Here is a 13,629-nt window from a genome sequence, read left to right as displayed (position 1 = left end):
TGCCGACACGAAGGTTTGTCATGTCTGTGGATAAGCCACAAACCTCACTGTGTTTACAGGACAAAAGCTTTATGTTCACATGTTTACAGGCAACATCATAAACCCACTTTTCATGATTGTGTCTAATTCATAATGAATATAACCACAGTAGATCTCCATCTGTGTGTTTAGATAACATCTCTTAATACTCCTCACATATCTTTATCACTATAATTGGTATTGTTGGCTTCGTTTATATCACCTGCTCATGACGGATTGTGTTTATCATTGTCCTGCTGAAATTAAACGGCTTATTTGTTATGTTAAATCAAAGAAACCAAAATCAGCCTCATCATATTTTCTGGTCTCTCAGCGTTCAGTAGCTGTTCGTTAATCAGCCTGAACCCTGTTGTTTCTCCACCTGCACAGAAATTCATCATGTCCAACCAGAGATAAGTTTGATTTTATGCTCAGCTCTGTTTGAAGGTTATAATAAGCTCATCAGCTGTCGTACAGTTAAGTTTGAAATGACTCCTTTATTGATCCCCGGGGGCTTTTTAGACATATCACAGCAGAAGACAGGCAACTCCTGTATTAGTTGACATTGCATGATGAAAGTTTGCAGCCATATTTTTTACTTATATCAGCACAAATAGGTTTCCTCTTCATTAAAACGCCCATGAAACTCATTCTAAATGGACTGCATTGGATTTTGGCTGCGAAATGAATGATTGTTGTGGCTCCAGTTTGACTTTAAGGATGAAATCATGTGTTACCTCATCAGTGTTTTGTCATATTCCTGGTATGCGCTGCCTAAACATAAATCATATAAAAGAAGACAAGAGGAAGGTCCTTGCTGGAATAAAACACTGTCTGTTATCTTTGGACAGCCTGCATCATTTATCTTCGTCCTTGTGGTCCGTATTTTTTATATATATATAATTAATAACATTCATTCTGTGACGCATTAACAAGAGGTCCTGTTTAAATCCTGCATGTTGCTTTGGCCTCAACGAGGGCGGTGATTCGTATTCACAGATGAAGCCCACACTGCTGCTAAAGGCCTGGATTGATCCACACGTTCCACACCTCCCCCAACCCACATTCACACGGCTCCGATCGATATCTCCATGACTCAGTCATTAAGGGCGGCCGTCCGCTGATTGATTAAGCAACAGCCAGCACACGCACACGCTGGAGAGAAGAAAAAAAAAAAAAAAACACCTCTGTACGTTTGATCAACATAAACTCAAAAAAAAATAGCACCCAGTTGCTGCACAGCGAAGACTGACATGTTCTCTAATTTGTGTCGTCACAATTCTCTTAATTTTATGATGAAATAATCCTTAAAATTACACTCGTCTGCATGTAGGTGTATGCAGCATAACTGTGTCTCAGTAGACCTGATTCAATACAGAGGTGTCCCTCTAATGTCTCAAATACAGCAGTTTCCAAAACATGTTTTCAGATGTCGGATGCATTCACAAGCACTGTGACGGTCAAAATCTTGAAAAGCATATTTGGCCTCAGTGTGAGACACAAATTTCTGCCTTTGAAGACTTTGGCCAACAGCTTCTTCTTCCTCCTCCTCCTCCTCTTCCTCCTCTTCCTCCTTTGTCGCCTTAAGTCAAAAAAGCTGCCTTGTTAAGAAGATTCCTTGTCAGGTTCCAACATGAACTCAGATATCTGCTGAAGGAAACAACAGTTGAACTAGTTGTTGTCTTTCTGCTCGTGTAAATCACTTCAGCCTTTAAGCTGATGAAGACGGACACCGTGTGTGTAGTGGAGGTCTATAGTGTGTGTTAGTCAGTGTGTTAGTGTGTAGTGGAGGTCTATAGTGTGTGTGTGTGCTAGTTAGTCAGTGTGTCAGTGTGTAGTGGAGGTCTATAGTGTGTGTGTGTGTGTGCTAGTTAGTCAGTGTGTCAGTGTGTAGTGGAGGTCTATAGTGTGTGTGTGTGTGTGTGCTAGTTAGTCAGTGTGTTAGTGTGTAGTGGAGGTCTATAGTGTGTGTGTGCTAGTTAGTCAGTGTGTTAGTGTGTAGTGGAGGTCTATAGTGTGTGTGTGTGCTAGTTAGTCAGTGTGTTAGTGTGTAGTGGAGGTCTATAGTGTGTGTTAGTCAGTGTGTTAGTGTGTAGTGGAGGTCTATAGTGTGTGTTAGTCAGTGTGTTAGTGTGTAGTGGAGGTCTATAGTGTGTGTGTGTGTGTTCTACATTCACTGTTGTTCTGGATCAACATGTTTTCTGTCTGTATTTAGTCAAACTTGATGAAAAACGTGTCCAAGTTTAGTTTAGTCTCGGCACCATCTCAGTGCTTTTATTCATTATTAATTTATTCTTTATAAGCATGTGAAGATACTCCAAGAAATGACGCAGACGGATCATTTAAATGACAGAGTTCAAAGGGTTAAACTGAGCTTGTCTTTAGTTTACTTCTACAGATGAGTGCTGCAGCAGCGAGCGCTCAGAGAAGCAGCCTGGTTCTGGTTTTGACTCCAGTTCACAGCTCTGTTTCCTCTGCGGCCTGGCGATGATGTGTTAAAGCTGTCAGGCTGCAGCCCGGGGAGGACTGACGCTGACGGGGACCACTCTGCTGCCAAAGTGATGTTTTCCCTCGTCTGTGCACAGAAAACCCTTTCAGAAGCGTCGTTAGCTGTATACATTTCTTAATAATTAAAGGTCCTCCAGCAGAAACCCACACTAACTTTATCTTACTTGGTGAATCTCATAAAAGAAAACCAGGTTTTCTGTTTCTGTCACTTGTCAAAGATGACGTTACTGTGAATAAAGAGATTACAAGTGAGAAAAAGTCTAGAGACGATGAAATATAAAGAAATCTAAAAGGAAAAACTCCCCAAAGGTAAATAAAATCCTGCTTCTGGACAAAACTATGACCAAGTTTAATTGCTTTTTTTAAAATTTGTTAATCAAAACAACGTTTAAGTGATATTTGGAGGGTTTTAAGGGCTAAAACTAAATATATAAATACATAAATAAATGTATAATCACATAATTAAATGTATAATTGTATGATTAAATGTGCAAACAAATGAATAATTTCTTTGATTTAATGTATTTATCCATATATTCATTTATTCATACATTCATACATTCATACATTTGTATATTTATTTAGTCATTATGCATTTTTCCCGCACATTTATTAATACATTTATACTTTTATTTATACACAGTGTAACTTGCTGCAGAGGACAAAATAAATCTGTCATACATTTAGTTATGTATTTATTTAATGATGTATTGATAATCGCGCTGTATTGTAAGTCATGTACACCAGAAGCTCGCTCTGCCTCTGACAGCTGTTGTATATTTGCGGGGGGCAGTCAGGCCAATATACTGACTGTGACCTGAGGTTATTTAACTGTGTCCGCAACAGACGGAGAAGCTGTGGTGTCTCAGTGGGAGGACAGAGTCTGAGGCTATGTGAAGTTTAACATTCGGTCTCTAATTTAGCCCCGAAGGCAGACATTTGTTAAAGGATACGACTGCTGATATTCTGTATTTAGTGACATATTTCATTGTCTGGGTATACAAAGCCTGATGAATCTCATCCGTCTGCCGTCTGAGCTCCATTGTTGTCCAAAAACTGTATGTTTGTTCATTACCTGTAGTTTATTTTGATTCAGTCCCACATATACTGCCCTGCTGCTGTAAGTGTGTATTAATCCACAGCTAAAAATAGTCCCCAGCAAATGCACCTTTTCCAAAAACTACAGTGTCCAGCTTTTAAGCTTTTTGTTAATCTAAAAGACTTTATTTAAAGATGAAACTACATATTTGTGGCCAGTTCTTCTTAAGGTAGAATTAAAACCACCGTTATCCTTTAAATCTTTTTTTATGAGTGCATCACTTATGTAGACGAAACAAGATGTTAGTAGACGTCATTAGACGCACATGTAGCTAACTAATCAAATGGGTGTTTAGGAAATTGTTTTTTAAATGTATTTTCTGACATTTTATAGACTAGAGTTATTAATTATTCATCAGATTAATCTATAATTGTTTGTTGCAGCCTTACTCAGAATTTTATCAGAAGAACAATTGTCATTTTGTTTTTATTCATAGATTAAAAAAAAATCATTAAACTTGGTCATAGTTTTGTCCCAGTGGAGTATCTCTATCTCTATTTTTTCAGATTAAGTCGACTAAATGTTTCCTCAGTCACAGCCAGTTACTATTTGTTTATAATTCACCTTGTCCGCACTCTTCCTCACTGTTTACCTGCAGTCTCTCACACATTGAGAACAAAAAAAAAACATGGCTTTCTTCACCAAATTAAGGAAATAAAAGAAAACTGCTGGACAAAGTAAGAATCCTGATTATTGGGCCATATTTTGAACTGTCAGCACAGCCAGATGAAAGACGTTCGGTGTCTCCTCACAGTAATTATTAGTTTTAATTCATCTAATTCAGACTTAATTTAGATTCACTTTTAGTCAGACTTGTGAGAAATGGATTAACGCACGTCTGAGCGTAATGATCTGACCTCACAGCGACACTTCCTGTCGACGCTGTTCAACATCTTTGTCGTGCACAGCTAAAATCCCTGTTAGACACCTGGTCGTGTGTCCACAAGTCAGAAACTCAGGCTCCAACAGCCCCAAACGCAGCACGTTAACTGCGTTTCTCTAATCCCTTTACCCCAATTATGGAAACCTAATTTACACAACGTCTAAGAAATCAGGTTACAACAGAAAGCCACTCGCATGAAGCGCAGTGTTTGTGGGCCACAGACGTCCTGCTCTTTGCCTGTGTGAACACGCAGAATGTAATTAAATGACCAGAAAGTGAGTAATCCCTTGCGTTTTGGTCTCAGGCCTGTAAAACTAAACCAAATCGCCACTGTTTATGTACAGTTATTACTTCACAAATACAAACTCCTGTCCTCCACCAGACGAGGCTCATACTCGGCTTCTTACATCCTGGGAACACATGCAGAGACGGATCACGCGGCTTTCAAGTTTTGCCAGATGAAATAGCTGCAGCAAATGGACCATTGTTAGCTGTGTAAAATGCACTTGCAGTGAAATGTTGTAGCCGAAAACTGTGCCAAAGTTCATGGGTAAACATCCCCGAGCTGATTAAATCCTCTTTCTACTCAGAGGAGCTTGTTTGAACGATTCCCCGCGGTCGGACCTCCCTTTGTGTGTTGTCCTGTCTGCTGATGCCGGTTTATTTGTCTGCCCTGCTTCACAGGAGCTGCTGGAGAAGTTCATGGAGGGAAACGTAAGCCTGGATGAGTTCTTGGACTCCTTCCAGAGCTCCAGGAAGACGTATCACATCCGCCGGGCTCAAGCGGAGAAGATGCAGGAGATCGCGCAGGCCAAGCGGCAGCCGAGCAAAAGCAAGACGACGGAGGAGAGCAAAGTCCCGCAGGTGAAGAAGGACTCGGAGCAGCCTCAGGAGCCTCAGCGGCCCAACGGCTTTGTAGCGCAGGGACCTCTTAGAGTGTTCCAGGTACGCTACGGCCTCACGCCAGCCATCCTCCTCCCTCATTACCCCGTCTCTCCCCCCGCCTCGGCTCCGGGCTATCAAAGTAGTACCCCTCCGCCTGAACCCCAACCGGGACAGACCCACATCCTCAGCCCAAGCACCCCGCTTCCAGGACACGGCCAGCCGGTCGGCCTCAGGGTCATCGGACAGTTACCGGGCGGCTGGCCGGCGAACGGGCGGCCGGTGCGCGTGCAGCAGCTTTACAGGCCGAACCCTCAACAGCCTGAACCGCCGTACCGATAAGCTCGAGGGAGGGAGAGGAGGAGGAAGGGGAGGAGGCAGAGGAGGAGGAGGATGATGATGAAAAGCCGGTTTGAGAGGTCTTCCAAGACATGGAACCAAACAGTGGTCGTCACAACCATGTAAGCAAAGACTGATCCAGAGACAGGCAGCACTGCAGACGCCCGTTTCTGTTCGCCATCCATGACACACACATGTAACAAGAGCAGAGCAGAGATAGTGAGGCGGCCGAGGGCGGAGACGGGGAGGACCGGGGATGGGCTCCGATAGCCGGGGTCGTCAATCGACGAATCTCTTATCAAACCTTCTGTTTTACTCACATATAATAGAAGAATCCAGCTGCCGTTACTGCCGAGTTTGAACATGTTTCCACTGACAGCAGAGGAAAATAACTAAACCCAGCATGAATTACCAAATTTAGGATTTAAATCCTCAAACGTGATTTCTTGCATTTTAATCCAAAGTAATGCATAAATTCAACAACACTCAGAGACTTTCGGTCAGTTAACGTAGCAGTGAGCTAACAGCAGAGATACAAGGTGGCTAGTCATCGGCTTGCTGCTCAGACCGCAGCTGAAATGTGAGATTTTGATAATAATGGTTTAGGAAAGTAAAATTAATCTCATGGCTTCGAGGACTGTAGATGAGTAATGTTTATTTTAATGATCAAAGATCTCCTCAAGGGATTTCTTTTCGTCTACTTTCACCTCTGGTTCTTCTGCTGTCGTTGGTTAAAATGAGACATCAGCCGTTTAGCCTTTAATGCAATGAAAAGGATTCGATAAAATGCTATCAAACCCCATCCCTAGGGAGGACGTGAAAGATTTTAGTGTTATTTTTGATTTTGATATTATTTTTTTATGCTTTGCGTGCAGGGGAGTGAAGCACAGGGTTGTGAAGCACATCTTCAAAAGAAAACAAACAAAAAACAAAACAGGGCGTCATTGTTCATGACGGTGTCAATAATGTGGTGTTTAATATAAACTGTCAAGGTCATGAAAGCTGACATCATCTCACGTTTAAACAAGAAGAATCTGTGGAGCAGAGCAGGTGGTATTTATTAATAACTCCCAGAGTATAGCCTATCAATATTATTTGCATTGTCATGTGTGTTAGCGTCACAGACGATTACCCAAAGCCGTCTGCCTTCTTGTGCGATTTCATGAACAGTGTTGGAGCTCGCCTGATTTATTTATTCATGTAAATCCTATTTTAAATGGCTGACTTCAAAGCTTCTTGTTTACCGTGCTAAATGAAGAGCTGCTTCTCCTTTCATGGCAGCCAGTGTTTTTATTTCTCTGCCTCCCCCCCCCCCACCCTCTCTGAACCGAGATACAGAGTGAGGGGAATTTAATCTCTATGAGAGTGCCAGCGCTCTGCAAGCCCACAGTGGAATATAAGGAGGTTCCTTCTCATTTCGCTCTCCTTTTTTCTCATTATCCATCCTTCAGCATTTAAAGGGACAAGCTTTGGATTGTAGTTCTCGATGGTTCTGCTCTTGAACGTACATTTTGCTCATTAATAACTCATATAAGTGCATGCTTACTACAATACATGAAAATGCCTTCTGCAGGCCAGTGCCCGGTTCGCATAAAGCATCTCAAAGAAGGAAATTTTGCCACGTTTTCATGTGGACGTCCAATCGGTGTTGACGGTTTGGACGAGGATACAATTTTACAGTGTTTTGGCCGACTTGGATATGCAGCTGTGTTTATACGGCCAGAGGTCGAGGCTGCGTCTGCGTTATCTATGCAGGAGGATCCGGCCGTCTGGGACCATCCTGAACCTGAGCTGCCGAGACCAGACAGCGACCAGAAGCCTCTGCTCAAACTGACCCTGAGATGCCGACAGAAATTGAATCGTTCTGCTGCGGTGAATTTCACCGTGGGTGGCGTTTTGTTGGACGCTAACGCTGAGATGGCCCACGTGCAACGCATCCTGGAGCATGTAGGCAGTGCCGGCAGGGTTCGGCGAGCAGGAGGACTCGGCTTTATAAATCAGTGCCGCACGCACGCACAGAGGAATTTATTTGTCAGCAACACTGTTTGGACATCCACATGAAACATCCCTTTAGGATTTACACTGTAAAGAAAGAGTTGTTATAATTCATTTTAAATGGTTTTGGTCTAATAACACTCTGAAAACTATCTGAGATCTGTGAATGCAGCTGCATCGCTAGAAAGAAGTGGAAGTGCCAAGAGTTCTCAGTGAAAATGATATTTGATTTGTCTTTTTATCTCCATCTCTCTCCCAAACTTCGTCGTTTGGTGTCACATGACTCAGAGGACGATTGCGCGACATCTAGATGAAGGACAGGAAGTGAAAAGCTGAACGGAGGAGATGGAGGAGCGAGTTCGTTAGTGATATTACGAGTTCCTTTGACAAAACATTGTCCAACTCAGCTTTTTCTTTCCCCTTATGAACAACTGTTGGTCCTTGGGAAAATCTCTTTGTAATTTTTCCGTTTAATCGATTTGAAGCAACCGCAAACGACCCAGTTCGTAATAGTGCTTCAAATGTGCAAGATCACTTCCTGACCTTCATCTGCCGTTGATGTACTGCAGTGATGTGATGTCCATAGATTAGTCCTACATCACCACTACATCACCACTACAGGTAAAATAATTGGAAAAGCCGATGTTTGCTTCACGTTACCTGGAAACTAAAACGATGCAGAAATGCGACAGAATGATGAGTTCATTTTATTGTTTTTATTTCTAATTCTCCATTTTGTGCCTGTTTGTCTGCTTTTATTTATTGTGAGGAAAAACTGAAAACCAGTAAATATATTTCACAACAAAACGAGAGAAACACGAGCAGCCGAACGGTCAGACGAGCGGTCAATTAACTTTCATGGAGGAGAAAATGAAGGTGAATGTAAAATTATTACCCAAACTGTCTCTTAACTGTTGGCTTGTTGTCCGGCTGCTTGTGTTGAACGTCTTTTCAACGATGTCGCCGCATTCACAGATCTCACTTCTAAAAGCTAAAAGTCTTTAAGTCCGATTTCTGCTGCACAAAAGAATAAAACTTGTTCTTATTAGTGAATAAAATTTTAAATGTGCCAGTGGATGATAAGTTTGGAGTCACTTTCCAACTTAATTCCCCTTTTGTCCATTTTAGCCTTAATTTGATCTTTTTATTTTCTATCTATTTTTATTTCATTGGCAACAGAACAACAGTTTGATTTGTAATTTGGATTTGAACTTACCTCAGAAATCTGTTGGAGATGTGCCTTTGTTGCTGCGAGTTAGACGAGAAGGTCGTGTGAATATACCTGGTGTTTATTGGGCTATGGTCACACTGCAGGCAGAAGTGGCTTAAATCAGATTTCTCTCATTTTATTTTATTATTATTTATCTGAGACTCAGATCAGATTTTTTTTAAAACAATGTAAAGAGCACAAATCACATGGAATCTGTTTTGAGCCACTTAACTTTGAGCCATAATATTACTCAAACACCTTTAAAAGGAAAGAAAAAGACCCAATCTATGTGGTGTGAACAACCCCGACCCAAAAACCACAAACAGCCAAAAGAGAGCGACACCAAATAAAACTCCCAGGCAACGAGACAAGACAGTCCACAACCTGCAAATGTAGCCGGGAGCCTTTATCCACCTTCATTCCTGCGCCAGGTGCACCTCATTCAGGATTAACCAGGTGTAGGAGACCTGGGCGGAGCTTTAGACCGGAGAGCAAACAGCACAGGGAGCACATGGAGCTCCTAAATCTGATTTGGTTTTGTTTTTTCAAGGCGACTTTAGTCTGAACTTGTGCGACTCTTACGTCAGTAACCTGACACGTACAACTCTTTCTCAGAGAGATGAACTTGAACCTGAACGTCCAGTGAGATTCTTGTGTGACGTCAAATAGATAAAACTGGCCTCCATGTTTACGACGGCGTGCTGCGTGGCACGTCCTTCGTTATTGGTTTATTTTGGGGCTTCGGGTCTGTTCAGGACTGTAACCTGTTCACTCTGGAATCTGATATTGGCCACATTTAAAATAATGTGAAAACAGAAATAATATCAGGGTTTAGCCGTGAGAACGTGGCCTCTGTCAGTTTTAGAGATGCCTGTTAGGTGGACTTTGAGCCGTCTCCCTCCGTTTCCGGCCTTTATGCTAAGCTAAGCTAAGCTAACTGGCTAATCTTCTCCTCTAACTCTCAGCAAGAAAGCAAATATTTCCCACAATGCTGAAGTCAGGGGGGAAAAAACACAAAAAGAAAAGGAGTTGAGGAGATGATCTTTTCATGCCGCTGGGCGCTGGCTCCAACCAAACGTGCAGTTCTGTGTCCACTCAGGGTCTTAGAGGAGAAAAACACAAAGTGCAGCGCTGCTTCTCAGCCTGGGTGACGGTGAATCCGCATCCTTGGCTCTCATGTCGCCGCCCTTTTTCCAGGTGCATGCCAGAGAGAGACGCTGACCATAACCACGGTGACACCGAGTCACCTCCGACATTCCTCTGTTGCAGTGAGATTTGACCGAGTGAAGGTTGTAATAGTTGTTGCACGAGAACTGAGTGATTCTTTTTGTTTTTATTTTATTATTATTATTATTTTTTGTAACAGTGCTGTCTGTTGTGGCTAAAAAACAAAACAAAACCCACAAAGAACCCACTGGGATGATTCATGTAAGTGATATTCTGGAAATGTAAAGTGCTTGTTTCTGCGACTGTGGTTTCGTTTGTCTAGTCTATTAAATTGTGTGTCTCTTTTTCTATCAAGGATTTATCCCAGCAGCCTTCTTTAAACACGTAAAAAAAACAAAAGAGCTGTAATGAAATAGATAAACACTTTGAAATTGGAATGAGATGCAGCCACTCAGTGAGTCAGACGGCCTTTGAGCGTACCAGATCATTTGCATCACGGGGCCTCGGACAAAGGGGCGTTTGCTGCGAGCGCTCGTACCAGATGATTATGAGCGATGTCAAAGCAGATCAGCGCTGCAGTGAGTGAAGACGAGCTAATAATATCCAAGTCAAGTCGTTCCCTCCGTCCCTCCACGGGGTCGACATGTGTTCGCCAGCTGCAGTACAGTACGTGCGACCGGACGCACGTGGCTGTCAAACCCCGTCAGAATAAAAGCATAGTTGGAAGGAGGGAAATGTCACCTTGTTAGAAATTGTGATCTGTAACCTGAATACACACGGAGGGAGAGAAAAAACACAAATCCAAGCTGCTTAACAACGTGCTCCTACACGCCCTCGGCCTTTTCTCTTTATTTTGGTCATGTAATAAGTGGCTGGTTTTCTCTGTTTAACCGTCTTTTTAGATTTCAACAGCCTGATATATAAACTGTTTATGGGTTCACGACAAAGAATAACAAGAAAACACATAAATCCCTCATTATACTAAATCATTTTAATGATAAAGAGCACGATTGCTCCCAGATTAAGTCACAGATTGTCATTTAAACACTTAAATTGATACCAGTCTTTGAAAAGAAATGTTAAAAAAATATACTCAGCTATTGTACTTCAGTACAAATTTGATGTACTTGTAGTTTTCTTGTCATGCGATGGAGGAAAATATTGTACTTTTGACCTCACAAACTTTTATCTGACAGCTCCAACTACTTTACAAATTAAGATCTTTCCACACAAAACATGCGAGCTTACTAGTTTATGAAATATGCTTTATTATAAATCAAACTATCAGAAAATTTAATTTAAACTGTTTTGATAATCTGTCGTTATATTATTTTGGTCCCAGCCTCTCAAATGTGCTGCTTTTTTAAGATTATATTAATTTCTTTTGAATAAAAACAATCAGCAGATTAATCCAGAATGAAAATAATCATTAGCTGCAGTCCTGTACAAACAAAATATAAATTAGCTCCAACAGTGAAACCTTACTTTTAAATTAAAGCATGAGTAATAATAATAAGTAAGGGGCGGTCGTTACTGCAAAACGAAACTGCTTTGTGTTAAAGAAATCCACAATTTGATATAAAATACTGACTTAAAAACTGTTTTGTTGATAAAAAAACAATTGTATTGATTCCGCTATTGGAGCTGCAGCCACAGTAACAGTCTGTAATACAGAGATAAAGACTGGAGGAAGCTGTAACTGACCAATCAGTCATGTATTCAACAAATATTTAACATGTAACTGTGGAAAAGTCACATTTTCCTCATATGTTTTCCTTTTAACACCTTTCCTGATTTTACCTGCATACTTTTACTTGAGTAACATTTTAAATACTTTTAACAGAGTATTTTCACAGCCTGGTGGTAGTTCTGGTTATCGTAAAAATCTGTGATCTGCTGTGACAGCCACTTTCCGAGCCCGAATTATGGCGCTAAATGATCTAAAGACGCAGCTTTTACATTTTCCAGCCTCTTAAAACGCCTCGTTTGAGACGTTTCGCTCCACAGAAGCAAATCTATCGGCGTTATATAACAGCAGCGTCTGCGTGTGTGTGTGTCGACAACAATTTGACGTAAAATCCTCATTTATGTGTCGACACAAGTTGGAAAGAGCCTCTCAATGAGAGAAGTAGGTTATAAATACACAGGAGGAGTCAAATGTACCCCAGAGCTGATCGGGGGAACCAGCAGAAACATCCAGGAGGACGAGTCAAACGAAAAAACAAGCAGATGAAATGAAACTGCAGCTGTGCTGTAACGCTGCAGCGAGCGATTCAGGGTCCAGGTGGTGACCCCTGACCCCCACGACGCCAGAGAGTTAAGCCAGATGATTTAATTTGATTAAAAAGTTACTCTGAGTAAAGCTTTTGCTCACAGTTGCAGCCACAGATGTCGCCTGTTAAGTCGTGAATCAACGTTCATGCTTAACATCTTCATCGTTCTAGTAAAAAGCATTTTTGCAGATATTATTTAAGACGAATTCTTCAAGTAAATCTTGATTTTCAAATAGTCCTGGAAAAAAAAGATGTGGAAAACATCTATATCTGAGTTTTTGACCTCGGATGAAAAGAGTTAAAGCTGCTCTGATCAGCATCAATACTAATGGATCTGTATTGGTGAAATCAAGCTGATCGAATCCTTTCTTTACTGTGTTTTGCCCACCTCAATTATACGATTGATTATACTATCTGTGACGTTAAATCAGAGGTTTGAAGATGTTTGTGTCCGATTGTTTGCCAGCACCGACTGAGCGTGTGCTGCTAAACCAAAAAGGACGCTGAAGACAATCACATGTTTAAGAGGTCCCTTAAAAAAAGTCTTAAATTCACATTTAAGTGTGTAAAATAGTCTTAAATTCTGTTTCGGAAAGAAATACTTATTCATCGCAGCCTTGCGGGCGCGATTCATATCAGTCGATTTTACTTTTTGCTTCACAGGAATCAGAGTGAATATCTGACCGACACATTCAGGCTAACGTTGCTCCACGTCTGCCGGGTTTGGAACCGTTTGCTAACATACTCAACATTTATAAGACGGATATTGTGTCTTCTGCTTGTTTCTGCTGCCCCCACGTTACCAAAAAGAGGAGGTTTAAACGTCAGCGTATTAAAACATGGCTGTAACATATTTTATTTTTCTTTATGGCCACTCCAGGGCTCCATATGTTAGTAGACAATGATTCATTTTAGGCCAAATCCATTAGCAGTAAACCTGCCAATTACAGCCCATCATAAATGTGAAAGCTAGAGATTTTCTGAGGCAATAAGTGATTAATAGGGGGAAAAGAATAAAAGCACTTATCTTAATGCGAGCAGGTGTGCGAGTGGAAGGTCACTGGTTTATATCGCTGGTCCAGCTGGGAGAGAAAATCACGGCTATTTACGAGTCGCTTCATCAGCCGTGGGAGCCTCATCTGTCGAAAAACAACAAGAATACTTGATTTTAGCTCAATATTTTATGTCATTTCAGGCAGAAATTATGATAAATTTATTATTTAAGAGTAAAAGTAAATCATATAAAGCGGTGGGT

At 41.4% G+C, this 13,629-nt stretch overlaps 2 protein-coding genes across 2 annotated transcripts in view; one reads left to right on the top strand and one right to left on the bottom strand.

Annotated features, from left to right (window-relative positions):
- The window catches only part of vps37d (VPS37D subunit of ESCRT-I), a 30,655-nt gene extending 24,923 nt beyond the window's left edge, over nt 1-5,732 (top strand). Inside the window, exon 4 of the mRNA XM_070844157.1 lies at nt 5,193-5,732. Coding sequence (XP_070700258.1) covers nt 5,193-5,732 — 540 coding nt within the window. The remainder of the gene's footprint in view (nt 1-5,192) is intronic.
- The window catches only part of mpzl1l (myelin protein zero-like 1 like), a 158,945-nt gene that overhangs the window by 77,592 nt on the left and 67,724 nt on the right, over nt 1-13,629 (bottom strand). The window lies entirely within an intron of this gene.

Source organism: Pempheris klunzingeri, chromosome 14, assembly GCF_042242105.1.
Source record: "Pempheris klunzingeri isolate RE-2024b chromosome 14, fPemKlu1.hap1, whole genome shotgun sequence".
NCBI classification, from domain to species: Eukaryota; Metazoa; Chordata; class Actinopteri; order Acropomatiformes; family Pempheridae; genus Pempheris; species Pempheris klunzingeri.
The sequence above is the reverse complement of the archived record's forward strand: the minus strand, read 5'-3'. Positions and strand labels throughout refer to the sequence as shown.